Source organism: Carcharhinus amblyrhynchos, chromosome 2 (assembly GCF_965287045.1).
Source record: "Carcharhinus amblyrhynchos chromosome 2, sCarAmb.v2.hapA, whole genome shotgun sequence".
Classification (NCBI taxonomy): domain Eukaryota; kingdom Metazoa; phylum Chordata; class Chondrichthyes; order Carcharhiniformes; family Carcharhinidae; genus Carcharhinus; species Carcharhinus amblyrhynchos.
Genome location: NC_137325.1, coordinates 137,787,892 through 137,809,144, shown reverse-complemented (window position 1 = coordinate 137,809,144; position 21,253 = coordinate 137,787,892). Strand labels below are relative to the sequence as shown.

The window sequence follows — 21,253 nt, the reverse complement described above, 5'->3', positions numbered from 1 at the left end:
TCTTATGTTTATGTTCTTAAGAGAAATAGTCCACATGTAAAACTATTGAAAAATGATTACAACCATTTTGTGGTGTTATACATGCCCTGAAATGCTTGTTAAGAGCACCCTAATAATTTCAACTCCTCTGAGATACAAAAATGCAATAAAATACCTTCAGGTTTTTTTTGTACTACCAACTTAGCTGTTGAACTTTCACAACCGATTTTGAAAACAACTGTTCCCGAATCATCTGGTGTGAGATTTTTCAGTGTCAAGGTGTGTATCTTATCGGTAGCTGTAACTTCATTAAGTTCATCATTTTGAATTAATATTCCATTCAACCACCATTGCGCATTTGTAGCATCTTCACGAGAAACCTCACATACAAATTTCACAGTGTTCTGTGCAAATACATTAATATCTTCAAGCCCACGAACAATTTTTACGGGTTCTGAAAATGTTGAGAAGAGAGTGCCTTTGAGTTAAGACAAACATTTATTTGTACAGTGGAATCATATTCTTCAGTTCTTCCAAATATTAGTGAAAAGGCAGAAGTAACAATTATGCAATGAAGATTTCTTGCATTTACAAAAAACTTTGGGCACTGATATTCATATTTACGTGGGTTGCAGAATCAAAGGTGATCAGCAAAAATTTTCCTTGCTAGCAGTTAACCCTCAACAACATCATTAAGGTAGATCAGCCGGACATTTACTTGTGGGACGTGCTGTTCACAAAATATTTATCATGATTTTCTACATTACAAATAGCTGAAACAACATATTGCATCAATATAGTATATTTAATGCAGAAAAACACACAAAGGTGCTTCAGAACGGAATGACCAGCCAAAGGGGAGATATCATAAAGTGGACAAAATCTTGATCAAAGAAATGCGTTTAAGGAAGGCCTTAAAGAGGAAAGGGAGGTTGGTAGTTGGAAAGCTTAAAGATGAAATTCCAGAGCATACTGTCTACGTACTTGAAGGCACAGCTGCCAACGGTGATACAAAATTGTGCCTTATGTATGATACTAGCTATAAACAGAAGATAAAGTGGGGATTTAACTCCATATTCTCTGATCTAATGTTATTAAGTAAATCCATCAATATTTTGCTATAAAAACCTGCATTTATTAAAGGGAAAACAATGATGGAAGAACAGAAAGAATAACATTTGAAAAATCTAAATATACCATATTTGTTGAATCATAAGATATACCAGGATTTTGAGAAAAATTTGGGCATAACCGTCAGCATTGTGGAAAGATAAACAGAGTTAATGGGCGAGATTCCCAGGCCTTCCAGCCTCATGTTTCCCGCTGGCGGGAGATGGCATTTTGCTTGCCAGTGGTGGGATTCTCTGGTCCCACTGCAGTCAAAGGGAATTCCCATTGATGCCATCCCATGCCAGTGGGAGACCTGCAGGCGGGGGTGCCCTGCCAGCGGGACCGGAGAATCTCGCTGGTGTGAATGGCCAGAAAATTCTGGCCCACATTTCAGATTGATTATGTTCCATCAGATGACCTTTTATTTTGACATTTTTCAAGAACAGACATCTTATTTGCTATTTTTTTTTGTTATTGTTAATGACATTTGCTTTATGTGGATTTTGATGCATGGCAATTTTAAACAACTTTTTGCCAGAAGGAACAGTCTTATGGTCCAGCAAACACAATATGAGAAATTGTATCAGTCCAATCTATTGGGCTGATATAATCTCATATTTCATATGCATAATTTTATAAGTAGCATAAATATTATAAAATGCATTGCAAACCTTTGACAGCCAAGATAGCAGTTGTTTGGTCATCACCACAATCACAAGTGTATTCTCCAGCATCCTCTTGCTTCAGATCATGGATTAACAATTCAACAGCAGAGCCTTTTTGAGCTAGTTCATATTTATCACTATGACAAAGTTTCTGGGCTCCTCTTCTCCACGTGACTGGTGCCCCAGCCTTAGTGAGTTCACAGTGGAGTGTTATCACACTACCTTCTTCACCCTCCTGACTTTGCAGTTTCTTTATAAAATGCACAGGTGTAGCTAAAGTTCATAAAACAAAACACAACTTGAGAAACTGCAAAATTAATCAAACAAAATGTATATTACTTTAAACAATGATCCAGCCACAAATAAGGGGCAATATAGTTAAAAATAGTATGTATTGTAAGCCATTCAATATTTTTGTAAATTTAAATACTATAAACAATCACAGTGTAGATTTTACACTATCATCCATATATCACGTGAGGTTTGATCTCCTTCCCAAAGGCTAGGTTTAAACTTGATTTTCTGAAGTCTTTTTCACTTATGCTACTTTAAGTTTGAGGTACTTGAAATTGACCACTAAGCTTCAATTACAATATCCTTTTAGACAATAAACCATTTATTCTTCCAAAGGTAAGCAGTTACCTTTCACCTGCAGTGTTGCAGTGCTTTGTTTGAATCCTGCATCACATGTATAGTCTCCAGAGTCCTCCAGGTTCAGCTCATTAATCAGTAACATGTGCACGTAATCTTCTTGTTTGATTTCATATTTCCCACACGGAGAAATGGCCAATGAGCCCATCTTCCATGTGACTGGAATACTAGGCTGTGACAGTTTACAAAGTAGGATTGCTGTACTATTTTCCATTGCTTCTACATTTTCAAGCTCTTGTGTGAAAGTAGGCAGGGCACCTAAAGTGATTGAATCAAATGATCATGAGTGGACACTATTTTCATCTTCTGCATACAGTACAGGATTGGACAGCTTCAACTCACTTGGAAATCGTTAACTATGGCAGAAGTTCCAAAAAACGTAAATGCTAATCTGTACTCTCAAGAGTTGAGGAGGTAACCCAATGCCCTTCATTCTTCCCTGCATGAGTCAGCATGTACTCATCAATAGAAATTCCATAGCATTATCTAACCCCGCACACACTGGCTGAGAAACATATTTTCAAGTATGGTGGATTAGAATAATGCTTGCATCTCTGGACAATTATTCAATATCTCAGCTACGCCCTCTGCCTCAACACCTAAATCCCCTTTTTGGTCCCTAGCTAGCTGCCAATCTTTTTATTAGTAGAAATAAACCTCACTTACAATTTTAAAAATGACTCATCGGCTACTTAGTAAGTATTACTAATGCTTTCTTAAACTTATTATTGTTTATATTTGGTTATTTTGCAACATTACTCACCAGCCAATCACCTTATAACTTTCCTGTAATTCCACTCATCACTTTTTTCTCAAGCTCAGATGCTCCTGGATTTCTCTTTGCCTCTCTCCTGAAGGATGTATGTAGTCCTTGGTCCATGAGCTGTACTTATCCACTCTTGGCTGTGTATACCCTGCAGGTCCATTCATCTCTGCCTCTTTCCTGAAAGTAAGTGGTGTAGGGCTTGCTCCTCGGGCTGTATTCATCCACTCCCGGCTGTGTATCCTGTGCAGATCTGTTCTTTTCTGCCTCTCTCCCAAAGTTAAGTTCTCAAACTTAAGTGGTGGGATTTGAACTCCTGCTCTTCTAGATTATTAGCCCAGGTCTCTGGTTTACTGGCTTATAAACATAGCTACTACTACATCCACACTATCCCCATCAGCATGTTTGATATTAATGATGGTCACTACTTCTGAAGATATGTGTTAGTAGTGTAAATAGGAATGGGCGTAAATGCTGGCTCTCACAGCCCATGAATGAATATAAATTACAGCTAGAAGATGTAATGGAAACTTGGCAAAAAAAACAAACAGAACAGGAGTAGGGTATTGACCCACCTTAGGCATTCTGTTTGATCATGGCTGAGCATCCAACACAATTGTCTGATTCGACATTTCCCCCATATTTTTTGATCCCTTTTGCCTCAAGAGCTATATCCAACTCCTTCTTGAAAACATTTGGCCTCAACTGCTTTTTGTGGTATCAAATTCCACAGGCTCATACCATCTGGTTGAAGAAATTTTTCCTCATCTCATTCCTTAAAGGTTTACCCTGTACCTGGATAATGCCTGGTTCTAAACACCCCTACCATTGGGAATATCATTTATGCATCCGCCCTATGTAACTCTGTTAGAATTCTATAGCTTTCTATGAGATCTCCCTCATTCTTCTGAACTCCAGCGAATATAATTCTAACCGACTCAATCTCTCCTCATATGCCAGTCCTACTATCCTAGGAATTAGTCTGGTAAATCTTTGCTGCACTCCATCTGTAGCAAGAACATTCTTCCTCAGATAAAGATACCAAAACTGCACACCATATTCCAGGTGTAGCCTCAACAAGCCCTGTATATTGCATCAAGACATCCCTTTTCCTGTATTTGAAATCTCATGCTATGGAGACCAAAATACCATTTGCCTTTTCACCGCCAATGCTTACCTTCAGTGACTGCTGTAAAAGAACATCCAGGTTTCTTTGGACATTCCTCTCTCACACTGAAGCATCTCTGCATCCTCCTCACAGCTTACCCTCTCACCCAGCTTTGTGTCATCTGTAAGTTTTGCTGGCAGAATCTTACCAAAAAAAGTGGCACAGTATTGGAGTGTTTCCTATCAATGGCACCGGTGTGTTTTCGGGCTGAATCTTATGCCTAATGTTTATGTTCCTGCACATATCCCCTCTGATTGACTTAACTGTTCAAGCAAAGGGAAGCTCCATATAAACGACTTCCCAGCACTTCCGGACAAATGTGAGGTAATGCATTTTGGAAGATCTAATACATATAGGGAATATACAGTAAATGGCAGAACCCTGAAGAGCATTGATAAGCAAAGCGTCTGGGTGTACAGGTACATAGGTCACTGAAAGTGACAATGCAGGTGGAGAAGGTAGTCAAGAAGGCATATGGCATGCTTGCCTTCATCGGCCGAGGTACTGAGTTTAAAAATTGGCAAGTCATGATGCAGCTTTATAGAACCTTAGTTAGGCCGCACATGGAATATAGTGTTCAATTCTGGTCGCCACACTACCAGAACGATATGGAGGCTTTGGAGAGGGTACAGAAAAGACTTACTAGGATGTTGCCTGGTATGGAGGGCATTAGCTATGAGGAGAGGTTGGAGAAACTTGGTTTGTCCTCACTGGAGCAATGGAGGTTGAGGGGAGACCTGATAGAAGTCTACAAGATTATGAGAGGCATGGGCAGAGTGGATAGTCAGAAGCTTTTTCCCAGGGTGGAAGAGTCAATTACTAGGGGGCATAGGTTTAAGGTGCGAGGGGCAAGATTTAAGGGATATGTACAAGGCAGATTTTTATTTATACAGAGAGTAGTAGGTGCTTGGAACTCTGTTGCCGGGGGAGGAGTGGAAACGGATATGGCAGTCCCTTTTAAGGGGCAGCTTGACAGGCACATGAAAAGGATGGGAATAGAGGGATATGGTACCCGGAAGGGTAGGGGTTTTTAATTAAGTCAGGCAGCATGGTCGGTGCAGACTTGGAGGACCGAAGGGCCTGTTCCAGTTCTGTAATTTTCTTTGTTCTTTGTTCTGCAATAACTGCATGAGATGGCAGTAACTACAGGCAAGAAGGCAGCAGCACACCTTTCAGAAAGAGCCCTCACATGGATGATGGATGGAGTGGAGCAGAGACAGGAAACACTCTACCCTTGCTACAGAAGATGGCCTTCCAGAAGGCTCACCAACCAAGCTTGCGATGCAATGACAGCCCTGGTTAGTGCAAGTAGTCCAGAAGAGGACAGGGCAGCAATGTCGGAAGAAGATGAATGATCTTCATTCAGCCAGGGTGAGTAAACCACTCTCAGTCCCCCACTGGACCCCATTGTACTCCTAACCTTTACTCTCACTCAGCCCTTTGACCTTTTCCAACACCAGTCACCATGCTCCCCTCGGAGTTGCTATGCTCCTACCCAAATCTTGTGAAAATTTAATTCTCCCTATTTGGAATAATAATTATCTGCTAGCTATTTCAGCATACTATACAACATAATTCCAGTGCAAAAAAAACACAAGACTTTGACACAATAAAGTAAGCTTGCATTCCTTTTACCTTTGACTAGAAGTTTTGCAGAAGAAGCGTGTTTTCCAACTTTAACAGTTACAGTGCCACAGTCATCCTGAGTGACATTCTTTAATTTCAGAGTGTGAATCATTCCATGTTCAACAGATATTTCATTCATTTCATTGGGCTGTAAAGGAATGTCTCCCAACCACCATTGTACATCGGCAAAATTTTCAGGATGTACTCGGCACTCAAACACAGCAGTTTCATTAGCAAAAACTGTTATATCCTTCAGGCTTTCAACAATTTTTACTCCCGATGCTATATAAAAAAAGCACAAAATTATAGTTTCACATTAGCTAACAATTACCTGAAACAATCACCTTACAAGTCACAATTTATGCACTAATGTAAATTCAGTCAAATACACCATTGTTAGTTACTTATTGTGAGATGTGAGATTATGCATTCAGTGTAGAAGACTGGAGCGAATCCGGTGTCAGACACTGGATTTGCAATGTCTGATTACCCTGTGCAGGCAGCACAAGAAGGTGAAATTTTCTCGTTACCCTGAATGTAGCATGCAGGTAGCGCTGACTTCAGCATTGTTGAGTTATTGTATGTTTCAGCAGGTGGCCCAAAATTGTGAGGTTGGCACAAGTTAAAGCTAGCCTTCAGAAAGTAAAGCCAGCCTGCGTGTCTTAAAGGGAATTGTATCTGAATGAGGCAGGTTAAATCCTAGCGCACATAACTCTGACATGGAAAGAGACAACTGATATGATTCTCCCACCAACAGGAAAACTAGTGTTTTCCACTGGCACAGTGCACCTGCCAGATGGAATTCAGCAACCTTTCGTATGTAACGATATGCAAGACATAAAACATACTGGCAAACTTGACTTCACAGATATCAGAATGCCATTCTTAAAGGGAGCTCCGATCTCAACATTCAGAGACAACATTCCCCCGACTCTACCCCATTATTCATCAGATTCCCGCTAGCTCTTGTTGAGAACCTGATCGGGTTGGCCCAGTGGGCACGGAGACTTTTAACAGGTTTGCGGCCCAGCGAGAATCCCTCTTCTTACATAACGCCCAATTCTACATGCCACTGACATTACTACCAGGGGTTAGCAGCCCACAAGACGTCTTCTCCAATATCATCCAAACAAATAGCAGCACACAAATCCCTCTCCCTTGCAGGCAAAGCTGAGGCAGCAGATTTGTTTATTCTTTACTAATTTTTTAAAAATGTATTTATTCATGTCACAAGTAGGCTTACATTAATATGGCAATGAAGTTAACTTGAAAATCCCCTAATCGCCATACTCCGGCGCTAGTTCAGAGGGAGATTTTAGCATGGCCAATGCACCTAACCAGTACATCTTTGGGACATAAATTTAAGGTGCGAGGGGCAAGGTTTAAAGGAGATGTACGAGGCATGTTTTTTACACAGAAGGTGGTGGGTGCCTGGAACTCACTGCTGGCGTGGTAGAGGAAGCAGATACGATAATGACCTTTACAATGAATTAGATGGGAATAGAGGAATATGGTCCCTGGAAGGGTAGGGGGTTTTAGTTCAGTCGGGCAGCATGGTCAGTGCAGGCTTGGAGGGCTGAAGGCCCTGTTCCTGTGCTGTAATTTTGTTTGGCTTCACAAAGTAATGCTGAGAAGGTCGAGGGTCGAATTCCACCACAGCAGCTTGTAAAATTTGAATTCCATAAAAATCTAGAATTAAAAATCCATTGGTGAGCATGAAACCATGATCAATTGTTATAAAAGCCCATCTGATTCGAAGGAAGAGCGATGGACGTGGTTTATATGGACTTCACCAAGGCATCTGATAAGGTCCCCCATGCAAGACTTCTTGAGAAGGTGAGAGGGCATGGGACCCAAGGGGCTTTGGCCTTGTGGATCCAGAACTGGCTTGCCTGCAGAAGGCAGAGAGTAGTTGTGGATGGGTCTTCTTCTGCATGGAGGTCGGTCACCAGTGGAGTGCCCCAGGGATCTGTTCTAGGACCCTTGCTGTTTGTCATTTTCATAAATGACCTGGATGAGGAAGTGGAGGGATGGGTTAGTAAGTTCGCTGACGATACGAAGGTTGGTGGTGTTGTGGATAGTCTGGAAGGATGTCAGAAGTTGCAGCGTGACATAGATAGGATGCAAGACTGGGCGGAGAAGTGGCAGATGGACTTCAACGCAGATAAATGTGTAGTGATCCATTTTGGCAGGACCAACGGGATGCAGGATTACAATATCAAGGGTAGGAGTCTTAGCTGGGTTGAAGAGCAGAAGGATCTTGAGGTCTGGGTCCATAGGACTCTTAAATTGGCCTCTCAGGTGGAGGATGTGGTCAAGAAGGCGTATGGTGTACTGGCCTTCATTAATCGAGGGATTGAGTTTAGGAGTCGCGAGGTAATGCTGCAACTTTATAGGATCCTTGTCAGACCCCACTTGGAGTACTGTGCGTAGTTCTGGTCACTTCACTACAGGAAGGATGTGGAAGCTATTGAGAGGGTGCAGAGGAGATTTACAAGGATGTTGCCTGGATTGGGAGGCATGCCTTATGAAGATAGGTTGAGGGAGCTAGGTCTCTTCTCCCTGGAGAGATGAAGGTTGAGAGGCGACCTGATAGAGGTTTATAAAATGTTGAGGGGAATAGATAGGGTGGATTCTCGGAGGCTATTTCCCAGGGCTGAAATGGTCGCTACGGGAGGACACAGGTTTAAGGTGCTGGGAAGCAAGTACAGAGAAGATGTTGGGGAAAGTTTTTCACTCAGAGGGTGGTGAGTGAGTGGAATCGGCTGCTGTCGGTGGTGGTAGAGGCGAACTCGCTGGGGTCTTTTAAAAGACTTCTGGATGAGTATATGGGATCTAATGGCATTGGAAGTTACAGATAGTTCTATGGCTTGGTAGATATAGATGTGATCGGCGCAACTTGTGGGCCGAAGGGCCTCTTTGTGCTGTAGTGTTCTATGTTCTATGATTTACCAATGTCATTCAGAGAACGAAATCTGCTGTCCTTAGCTGGTCTGGCCTATATGTGACTCCAATCCACAGCAATGGGGTTGACTCTTAAAAGCCTCCACAATGCAAGCTAGTCAGTTCAAGGGCAATTTAGGGAGGACAAAAATGCTAGCCCAGTCATCAATGCTCACATCCCATCCTGTGGTATAGACTGTGGGAGGACATCAGAACACCCGGAGGAAATGCACACAGACAAGGGGAAAACGTGCAGACTCCATACAGACGGTGATCCACACCGGGAATCGCACCAGATCCCTAGCATTGTGAGGCAACTGTGCTAACCACTGTACCACAGGATGGGATATGAGCATTGCTGGCTGGGCCAGCATTTTTGTCCTCCCTAAATTGCTCTTGAACTGACTAGCTTGCATTGTGGACGGCTTTTAAGTGTCAACCCCATTGCCGTGGATCGGAGTCACACGTAGGCCAGACCAGCTAAGGATGGCAGATTTCGTTCTCTGAATGACATTGGTAAATCAGATGGGCTTTTATAACAATTGATCATATTTTCACGGCCATCAATGAATTTTTAATTCCAGATTTTTATGGAATTCAAATTTTACAAGCTGCTGTGGTGGAATTCAAGCCTGGATCTTTTCAGCATTACTCTGGGCCTCCGGATACACATGGCAGTACGCTCCTACCTCTCCATAAGTAGCATGGAAAGGGATCCTCACTTGTTCTTACTCCCATGGGAAATGATACTCGCCATCAAAGAACAAAGGAAAATACAGCACAAAAACAGGCCTTTCAGCCCTCCAAGCCTGCACATGCTGCCCAACTGAACTAAAACCCCTATCCTCCTGGGGACCATATCCCTCTGTTCTCATTCTATTTATTTGTTGTCACGATGCCCCTTAGAAGTCACTATCATATCTGCTTCCATTGTCTCTTCTGGCAGCGTGTTCCTGGCACTCATCACCTCTGTGTAAAAAACTTGCCTTGTAAGAACATAAGAACATAAGAAATAGGAGCAGGAGTAGGCCATCTAGCCCTTCGAGCCTGCCCCGCCATTCAACAAGATCATGGCTGATCTGAAGTGGATCAGTTCCACTTTCCCGCTTTCTCCTCATAACCCTTACTTCCCTTGTCTATCAAAAACCTATCTACCCGTGACTTAAATATATTTAGCGAGGTAGCCTCCACCACTTCAACGGGCAGAGAATTCCAAAGATTCACCACCCTTTGAGTGAAGAAGTTCCTCCTCAACTCTGATCTAAACTGCACCCCCCCTTATCTTGAGGCTGTGCCCTCTAGTCCTGCTATCCTTTCTAAGCAGGAAGAATCTCTCTACCTCTACCCTATCCATCCCCTTCATTATCTTGTACATCTCTATATGATCCCTCCTCATCCTTCTAAACTCCAACGAATACAGACCTAGTCTACTTAGTCTCTCTTCATAGTCCAACCCCCTCATCTCCGGTATCAGCCTAGTGAACGTCCTCTGCACTCCCTCCAAGGCCAAGATATCCTTCCGCAAGCGTGGCGACCAAAACTGCACACAGTGCTCCAGCTGCGGCCTCACCAGTACCCTGTACAGTTGCAGCAAGACCTCCCTGTTTTTATATTCTATCCCCCTCGCTATAAAGGCCAACATTCCATTCGCCTTCCTGACCACCTGCTGCAGCTGCAGACTGGGTTTTTGCGACTCATGCACAAGGACCCCCAGGTCCCTCTGCACCGTAGCATGCTGCAGCTTTTTGCCTTTTAAATAATAATCCCTCCTACTATTATTTCTGCCAAAGTGGATAACCTCACACTTGCTAACATTATACCCCATCTGCCAGGTCCTCGCCCACTCGTTCAGCCTATCCAGATCCCTCTGCAGACTTTCCACACTCTCCACACAATTTGCTTTTCCACTCATCTTCGTGTCATCAGCAAATTTCGTCACCCTACACTCAGCCCCCCTCCTCCAGATCATCTATATAAATGGCAAATAGCTGAGGCCCCAGCACCGATCCCTGCGGCACTCCACTGGTCACCAACCGCCAATCAGAATAGCACCCATTGATACCAACTCTCTGCTTCCTATTAGACAGCCAATCCTCTATCCACGCTAACACCTTACCCCCAACTCCGTGCACCCTAACCTTCTGTAGCAACCTTTTATGAGGCACCCTATCAAACGCCTTTTGGAAATCTAAAAACACCACATCCACCGGTTCCCCTCTGTCTACCACACTAGTCGCATCCTCATAGAAATCCAATAAATTTCTCAAACACGACTTCCCCTTAACGAATCCGTGCTGCGTCTGCTCGATCAAACCATTCTTTTCTAGGTGCCTTGTTATTTCTTCTTTGACGATGGATTCTAGCATTTTTCCAACTACAGACGTTAAACTAGCCGGCCTATAATTCCCTGCCTTTTGTCTGCTACTTTTTTTAAACAGCGGCGTAACATTAGCCGTTTTCCAATCTTCCGGCACTTTCCTGGTACATCTCCTTTAAACCTTGTCCCTTACACCTTAAAACTATGCCCCCTAATAACTGACTCTTTCGACCTGGGAAAAAGCTTCTGATTATCCACTCTGTCCATGCCCCTCATAATCTTACAGAATTCCATCAAGTTGTCCCTCAACCTCTGTTGTTCCAATGAAAACAAACCAAGTTTCTTCAACCTCTCCTCATAGCTAATGCTCTCCATACCAGACAACATCCTGGTAAATCTTTTCTGTACCTTCTCCAAAGCCGCCACATCCTTCTGAAAATGCGCCAACCAGAATTGAACATTATATTCTATTATATTATATTATAGTGTGGCCTAACTAAGGTCCTAAAACTGCAACGTGACTTCAGAATTTTTAAACCCAATGCCCCAGCCGATGAGGCAAAGCATGCCATATGCCATCTCTCCGCCCAAGTCTCCAAATGATCTATACTCTGCTATATCCTCTGATGGTCCTCATCGCTATCCACAATTCCACTAACCTTTGCAAACTTACTAATCAAATCAGTTACACTTTCCTCCAAATCACTTATACATATCACAAACAGCAAAGGTCCCAGTTTTTTTACACAGAGAATGGTGGGCCTGGAATGCACTGCAAGTGAGGTGGTTGAGACAGACACATTAGCGACATTTAAGACACATCTGGATGAACACATGCGGAATAGAGGAATAAAGGCAGTTGGTCCAGATAGGATAATGTGATTGGTGCAGGCTTAGAGGGCTGAAGGGCTGTTCCTATGCTGTACTGTTCTTTATTCCCTGATCCTTGAGGAATGCTACTAGTCACAGCCCTCCATTCAGAAATGCATCCTTTCACTGATACCCTCTATCTTCTATGGCCAAGCCAGTTCTGTCTCCATCTTGCCAGATCACCTCTGATCCCGTGCAACTTCACCTTCTATTCCAGTCTGCCATGAGGGACTTTGATGTGGAGATGCTGGCATTGGACTGGAGTGGGCACACTGTATGAAGTCTCACAATACCAAGTTAAAACCCAACAGGTTTATGTGGAATCACGAGCATGGTGGGGGTTACTTGTCAGACTAAATGTAACCCCCATCATTTGGCCTGGCTTGCAAAGTCCTACTAACTGTCCTGGCTTGAGACAATTCACACCTCTTTAACCTGTGATTATCTCTCTCTCCACTCACACTGTCTATACCTGTAAAGACTTGATTACCTGAAAAGAGTCACAGTCTAACCATTATCTTGCAATTGTGTCTTTTGTCTATATATGGCATGTCTGTGAAACCTACCTCTCCACTCACCTGATGAAGGAGCAGCGCTCCGAAAGCTCGAGATTCCAAATAAACCTGTTGGACTTTAACCTGGTGTTGTGAGACTTCTTAATTAAAGGCCTGACTGAAGTCCATGTAGGCAACATCCACTGCCCTACCCTCATCAATCATCTTTGTCACTTCCTCAAAAAACCTGATCAAGTTAGTGAGACACGACCACCTCTTCACAAAATCAAGCTGCTTCTCACTAATGTGTCCACTTATTTCCAAGTGGGAATAAATCCTATCTTGGGGAATCCTCTCCAATAATTTCCCTACCACTGACATAAGGCTCACGGGATTATCCTTGCTACCCTTAAACAAAGGAACAACACTGGCTATTCTCCAATCCTTTGGGACCTCCAGTGAAGGTACAAAGATTTCTCTCAGGGCCCCTGCAACTTTTTCCCATGTCTCGCTCAGTATTCTGGGATATATCCCATCAGGCCCTGGGGATTTGTCTACCTTAATGTTTTTCAAGACCTCCAGTACTCCTCCTTTTTGACCTGAACATGAACCAAACTTTCTACAGACTGTTCTCCAGACTCATCATCCACCAAGTCCTTTTTGGTGAATACTGATGCAAAGTACTCATTTAATACCTTCATCTGAGGACCACACCTATCTTTATCCATTAGTACCTTAAAGCTTACTGAATTGTAGTCACTATTCCCACACTGTTCCCCTACTGAAACGTCGACACCAATACCAGGTCCAGTACGGCCCCTCCTCTAGTTAGACTTTCTACATACTGTTTCAAGAAGCCCTCCTGGATGCTCCTTACAAACTCTGCCCCATCCACGCCCCTAGCACTAAGTCAAATCAATATAGGGAAAGTTTAAATCACGCACTTCAACAACCCTGTTATTTTCACACCTTGCCAAAATCTGCCTATGTATCTGTTCCTCTAGCTCCCGTTGTTGGGAGGCCTATGGTAAACCTCCAATGCCGTGACTACACCCTTTCTATTTCTGAGGTCTACCCATATTGCTTCATTGTATGAGCCCTCCGGGGTGTCCTCCCGCTGTACAGCTATGATATTCTCCTAAACCAGTAGTGCAACTCCCCCACCCCTTTTACAACTCCCTCTGTCTTGCCTGAAATATCTGCATCCTGAAACATTGCTGCCAAATCTGTCCTTCCCTTAACCAAGTCCCTGTAATAGCAACAACATCATAGTTCCAAGTACTAATCCAAGCTCTAAGTTAATCTGCCTTACCTGTTACACGTCTCACATTGAAACAAATGTACTTCAGTCCACCAGACCCTCTTTGATCAGCAACCGCACCCTGCCTGCTCTTCTTCTGAGTCTTACTGGCCCTACTGTCTAGTTCCCCTTCAGTTAATTCACCTTGGATTCCCAACCCTTTGCCAAATTAGTTTAAATCTTCCCATGTGACACTAGCAAACCCCCCTGGCCAGAATATTTATGCCCCTCCAGTTTAGATTTAACCCACCCTTCACTCATGAGAGCATGGTCAGTGAAGGGATTGAAGGTGCCAATATCCTCAGACCTAATCCTCCTTCCCAGATCCACAATCCACATTATACAAACTGCAGTGGATGCCAGAATGCACCTCTAGTTTTCCCCACTGCTGTTTTGGCAACTTAGCTTTGTGCCTTTCTCTTTTCACTTAGTCAGGTGGTGTTGCACAAACAACTGACAATGAAGAAACATCATCACTTGATTTAACATTTGCAATTACCAGCTCAGGTACTGACACTGAGGGCTAGATTTTTAAGTAGTGGGGTTGACATGGGGGCCCTTTAAAAATGGCAGGTGGGTCCAGGATTCCTGACCTCATTCCTGGGCTATCTTATTTTTTGTGTGTATTTTAAAGGGTGTGAGCTGGTTTGTGTTAGAAGCCCACACCAACACTGCTGACTCAATTGACTCCATATAGATAAACTCAGCAATTTTCAGAGTCGGGCCAGGTTTTTAAAGAGTTGTAGTTCATGGCCGCTCAGAAGAATCATGAACCCTTGTCTGCATGAGGGTATCTTTTAAAAAGTGAGTTCAAAAGGTTCTCTTCATGCCTCTCTCCACCGTGCCATAGGAAACCACATACCCCCCCATGGTTCTTCATGCCCCCAATGCCAGGCCTTGCACCCACATCCAATCCCCGTAGCCCCATTTGATTTGTATGCCAAGTTGTGGAACTCCACCCACCCCAATGCAGCCTCATGTCCTTTCATCTATCTGCATGGCTCCTCAGCCAAGCTACTAAGCATGCCCACTGACCCACTATACACTCCTAGATTGATAGGATTGCTATATGAGGAGAGATTTGGCTGTTTGGGTTTGTATTCATTGGGAATTAGAAGAATGAGAAGGGGTCAAGGAAGTGGGGTGCCACAGCTTGGCTTGGGGACACATGGACCTATTGGGGGTGGGTGGAGTGCCACAGCTTGACATAAGGGACTTGAGGGGTCATGAGGTGACATGGGTGTGCTATGGGAAGTGTGGGGTGGGGGTTAGGGGTGAAAGCTGGAGGGCCTTTTGCTTTTATTTTAACATGGACAAAGTCCCACAGTATTGAGGTAGGCCCTGCAAATAGCTCAATTCAGCACCCAACAATCTTTGTTGCTGCCTTTGACCTCTTTCCCAGGTCAGCTGGCCTGACTCCAGCCTGCATCCAGCCCCCAGCAATGAAGATCCCATCTTTGCGCTTTCTCCTAAGGTGGGCAAGCCAAGCCAGGAATTTCCATAACTCCTGTTATTAACCCAGTGGTGAAAATCCAAGCCAGATTTTTAGAGGCAGGATCTCCATGTGGTGATACACAGGCCACAAGTGGTTTACAGCTAGGCTGTGCACAGGTGCCAGCTCGCAGAATGGAGGCCACATGTAAATTCTGCTGCAGAGGACTCAGGTGAGTACTTTGAAGAGATGGGCTGGAACAGACAATTCAGTATGCACAATTAAATACTTGGTACATTGGCAAACCTGCCAGAAAGGCTCTATGCAATGTCAAGGAGCATGAAGGAGTCTGGCACCTGCCTTGTAGAAGGCTTTCAGCTAGGCATGAAGTACATTATTTCTAGCATGGAAGTACTCCATTAGTACACTTGTAAACCCAAACATGATGCAGCATACTGGTGCTCAAACAGAAATCACTGTGGGTATAAAATGGAATCTTAGATTTCTATTTGACTGTAATTCACAGGAGCAGAAGTAGGCCATTTGGCCGAATGAGTCTGCTTCGCTATTCAATGAGATTACGATTGATATAATGTCATAATCCTCAACTCCACCTTCCCGCCTGATCCTCATAACCCTTCATTCATTCACTGATTAAAAATCCGTCGATCTCAGTCTTGAACATACTTAACGATCCTGATTCTACAGGCCTCCGCGGTAAAGAATTCCAGAGTCACTATCTTGAGAGAAGTAATTCCTTCTCATTTCTGTATTAAATGGGTGACCCCTTACTCAGATTACGCATACTGATCTTAGACTCACCCATAGAGGAAACAACCTCTCAGCATCTGCCGTGTCAAGCCCCTTGAGAATCACATATGTCTAAATAGGTCCTCTCTCATTCTTCTAAACTCTAATGAGTACCAACCCAACCTACTCAACCTCCCCTCATACAAAAATCTCTGCATACCCAGGATCAATCTACTGAACCTTTTCCGGACTGCCTCTAATGCCAGTATATCTTTCCTTAGATAAGGGGAACGAAACTGTTCAAGTATCTCAGGTTTCATTCTGTCCTGGAAGCTCAGAGTACTGTGGCTTTGTGAAGAACAAAACTGCTGTTCTCCCTCAAGATAGCATCACATGTCCTCTCATCACTGCTACTTCTCCTGTGCAGGTAGATGAAAGGACATGAGGCTGGTACCTGTTAGCTAATCATCCCAAACAGGTGCTTGTGCCAAGATGGTGCAGTCCAAAGCCAAGCCTTTCAGGTCCTTCAACACCCACTTAAGGTAATCCTCTTTAAAAAGTTTCCTCTGCAGACTTCCCCATTGGAAGTCAGCAGCCTTCCAATAACCATGCTGCATGAAGATTCGGGTAGGAGTGCAGAGAAGTACTAGAACAGCATAAAATCAAAAGATACTCAGGGGGTGCATAAGTCAATATAGCTTGCATTCATTTGTAATTTGGTCTGTAATGTTTATCTTATGCTTTTAATTTTTGCATTGTAGCCAAGTGAAACTCTGATGGACTGTAAGATGTGGGACTGCTGGTAAATGGCAGTTTAATTTAATAGTATCACAATCAGCTGAGTTGTTCATGTCCAGTATGGCCAGAGAAGAGGTGTCAAAGTTGCCCCCTCCCTTCTTCAGCTGTACAGCATACAGCTGGTGGCAAAACTTTGCATGCAGCAGCCAGCCATGAATACTGGCATCAAAGAACAAAATCAGCCCGGGAAACAGGCCCTTCGGCTCAACGAGCCCGTGCCGCCATCTCAACACCACCAGTCACCCTCTCCACCCACGACCCCTATCCTAATCTCAAATTAAAATTAAACACCACCCTCCCCCATCGTCACAGGTATCAGGGTGTCAGAGCACTCCCTCCACTCTGCCTGACACCCCTCAATGAAGTATTCTCCCCTCCCTCCCGCAAACTCTTCTGTCTGTCTTCCACCCAAGCCCTCAGCAACGCAGGCTTCTCCCATACCATCACAATGCAGGCATAACCCATAATGGGAAGCCCCAATGGGGTTCCCTAGAGACCCTGCCAGCTGTGTTCCTCATTATCTGGAGAGGGCGGGGGCATTGGTAGATTTCATTCTGAGGTCTCCCTGATGCAAGTTACGGCCCTTTTGTGAGAGTTAGTGGGCATAACAGTATTTGTGTCTGTGGTGAGTGTGGCCTGTTGTACCATTTTACAACAATAAATTAAGATCTCTTAGACATGCACCATGGCTCAAATCCTTTTGCACATCACCAGCAATGTATGAGGGTCCTCCTGTAAGGACACTGTTTAGCCCTATTGGAAATGAATTTCAGTATTATTATTCAGTTAATGTGCCTTTTATAAACTGACTTTTTCCTTTCTGCAATCACTTAGATGACAAATAGGTTTACATAACACCTACATTAGTTTTGCTGTTAAATTTTATGCACAGTTTAGTAATTAAAGACCAGTAAAAACTGGAGTAGCATGACAGGTCTGCAGCCAAAATCTCTCCTTTAATAAATAGAACATAGAACATTACAGCACAGTACAGGCCCTTCGGCCCTCAATGTTGCGCCGACCAGTGGAACCAATCTAATGATCCTTTAACCTAAACTATTACAATGTTATCCATATGCCTATCCAATGACCATCAGCAGTTGTGGACTAGGCAACTTTAAGGGTGTTCAAATGGTTAATGGGTATGCATATGGATAACATTGGAATAGTTTAGGTTAGAGGGTCATTAGAATGGTTCCACTGGTTGGCACAATATCGAGGGCCGAAGGGCCTGTACTGCGCTGTAATGTTCTATGAACGCCCTTAAAGTTGGCGAGTCCACAACTACTGCAGGCAGGGCATTCCACGCCCTTACTACCCTCTGAGTAAAGAACCTATCTCTGACATCCGTCCTATAATTACCACCCCTTAACTTAAAGCTATGTCCCCGCGTGTTAGCCATCACCATCCGAGGAAAAAGGCTCTCACTATCCACCCTATCTAACCCTCTGATCATCTTGTATGCCTCAATTAGGTCACCTCTTAACCTTCTTCTTTCTAACGAAAATAACCTCAAGTCCCTCAGCCTTTCCTCATAAGACCTTCCCACCATACCATCCTGGTAAACCTCCTCTGCACCCTTTCCAATGCCTCCACATCCTTCTTATAATGCGGCGACCAGAACTGTACGCAATACTCCAAGTGCGGCCGCACCAGAGTTTTGTACAGTTGCAACATGACCTCACGGCTTCGAAATTCAATCCCTCTACCAATAAAAGCTAACACGCCATACGCCTTCTTAACAACCTTATCAACCTGGGTGCCAACTTTCAGGGATCTATGCACATGTACACCGAGATCTCTCTGCTCGTCGACACTACCAAGAGTCCTTCCATTAGCCCTATATTCTGTACTCCTGTTACTCTTACCAAAGTGAATCACCTCACACTTTTCCGCATTAAACCCCATTTGCCATCTCTCAGCCCAGCTCTGCAGTTTATCTATGTCCCTCTGCAAACTGTAACATCCATCCTCACTGTCTACAACTCCGCCGACTTTGGTGTCGTCAGCAAATTTACTAACCCACCCTTCTACACCCTCATCTAGGTCATTTATAAAAATGACAAACAGCAGTGGCCCCAAAACAGATCCCTGAGGTACACCACTTGTAACTGAACTCCAGGTTGAATATTTCCCATCAACCACCACCCTCTTCTATCAGCTAGCCAATGCCTGATCCAAACTGCTAAATCACCCTCAATCCCATGCATCTGCATTTTCTGCAGTAGCCTACCATGGGGAACCTTATCAAATGCTTTGCTAAAATCCATATACGCCACATCAACTGCCTTACCCTTATCCACCTCTTTGTCACCTTTTCTAAAAACTCGATAAGGTTTGTGAGGCACGACCTACCCTTCACAAAACCGTGTTGACTATCCCTAATTAATTTATTTCTCTCTAGATGATTATAAATCCTATCCCTTATAATTCTTTCCAAAACTTTGCCCACAACAGAAGTAAGGCTCACCAGTCCATAATTCCCAGGATGGTCTCTACTCCCCTTCTTGAACAAGGGGACAACATTTGCTATCCTCCAGACTTCCGGCACTATACCTGTAGCCAATGACGACATGAAGATCAAAGCCAAAGGCTCTGCAATCTCCTCCCTAGCCTCCCAGAGAATCCTAGGGTAAATCCCATCCGGCCCAGGGGACTTACCTATTTTCATACTCTCAAGAATTACTAACACTTCCTCCTTATGTACCTCAATCCCGTCTAGTCTAAAAGCCCATATCTCAGTATTCTCCTCGACTACATTGAGTTTTTCCTGCGTGAATACTGACGAAAAATACACATTTAGTGCCTCTCCTATCTCTTCAGGCACCACGCACAACTTCCCACTGCTGTCTCTGACTGGCCCTAATCTTGCCCTAACCAATTTATTATTCTTGACATACTTGTAGAAAGCTTTAGGGTTCTCCTTGATCCTATCCGCCAAAGTTTTCTCATGTCCTCTTCTAGCTCTTCTTAACACTCTCTTTAGCTCCTTCCTGGCTAATTTGTAACTCTCCAGTGCCCTGACTGAGCCTTCATGTCTCATTTTTACATAAGCCTCCTTCTTCCTCTTCACCAGAGATTCAACTTTGTTAATACACCACGGTTCCCTCGCTCGACCACTTCCTTCCTGCCTGACAGGTATGTATTTATCAAGGACTTGCAGTAGCTGCTCCTTGAACAAGCTCTATATTTCAGTTGTTCCCAGCTCCTGCAGTTTCCTACTCCAACCTATGTATCCTAAATAAGAACATAAGAACATAAGAAATAGGAGCAGGAGTAGGCCATCTAGCCCTTCGAGCCTGCCCCGCCATTCAATAAGATCATGGCTGATCTGTCGTGGCTCAGTTCCACTTTCCCGCCCTCTCTCCATAACCCTTAATCCCCTCTCTCATCAAAAACCCATCAACCCGCGTCTTAAAAATATTTAGCGAGGTAGCCTCCACCACTTCAACGGGCAGAGAATTCCACAGATTCACCACCCTTTGAGTGAAGAAGTTCCTCCTCAACTCCGTTCTAAACCACCCCCCCTTTATCTTGAGGCTGTGCCCCCTAGTCCTACTGTCTTTTTTGAGCGGGAAGAGTCTCTCTACCTCTATCCTATCCATCCCATTCATCATCTTATACGTCTCAATGAGATCTCCCCTCATTCTTCTAAACTCCAACGAGTACAAGCCTAGTTCATTCAGCCTCTCCTCATAGCTCAACCCCCTCAACTCCGGTATCAGCCTAGTAAACCTCCTCTGCACTCCCTCCAAGGCCAAAATACCTTTGCGCAGGTGCGGCGCCCAAAACTGCACACAGTACTCCAGCTGCGGCCTCACCAATGCCCTATACAGCTGCAGCAAGACCTCCCTACTTTTATATTCAAATCTCACCTAATAGCCTCATAATTACCTTTCCCCCAGCTATAACTTCTGCCCTTCGGTATATACCTATCCTTTTTCATCACTAAGGTAAACGAATTGTGGTCACTAACACCAAAGTGCTCACCTACCTCCAAGTCTAACACCTGGTCTGGTTCATTACCCAATACCAAATCCAATGTAGCTTCACCTCTTGTTGGCCTATCTACATACTGTGTCAGGAAACCTTCCTGCACACATTGGACAAAAACTGACCCCTCTAACATGCTTGAACTATAGCTTTTCCAATCGATATTTGTAAAGTTAAAGTCCCCCATAACAACTACCCTGTTCCTTTCGCACCTATCCAGGATCATCTTTGCAATCCTTTCCTCTTCATCTCTGGAACATTTTGGAGGCCTATAAAAAACTCCCAGCAGGGTGACCTCTCCTTTCTTGTTTCTAATCTCAGCCCATACTACCTCAATAGACGGGTCCACATCAAACGTCCTTTCTGCCACCATAATACAGTCCTTGACTAACAA

General features: G+C 43.9%; 1 protein-coding gene across 1 annotated transcript in view; it reads right to left on the bottom strand.

The window, feature by feature from the left end:
• obscnb (obscurin, cytoskeletal calmodulin and titin-interacting RhoGEF b) overlaps nt 1-21,253 on the bottom strand; it is a 696,366-nt gene that overhangs the window by 254,754 nt on the left and 420,359 nt on the right. Inside the window, exons 63-66 of the mRNA XM_080214757.1 lie at nt 5,972-6,244; nt 2,397-2,663; nt 1,761-2,027; nt 155-433 (exon numbers count right to left, since the gene is read on the bottom strand). Coding sequence (XP_080070883.1) covers nt 155-433; nt 1,761-2,027; nt 2,397-2,663; nt 5,972-6,244 — 1,086 coding nt within the window. The remainder of the gene's footprint in view (nt 1-154; nt 434-1,760; nt 2,028-2,396; nt 2,664-5,971; nt 6,245-21,253) is intronic.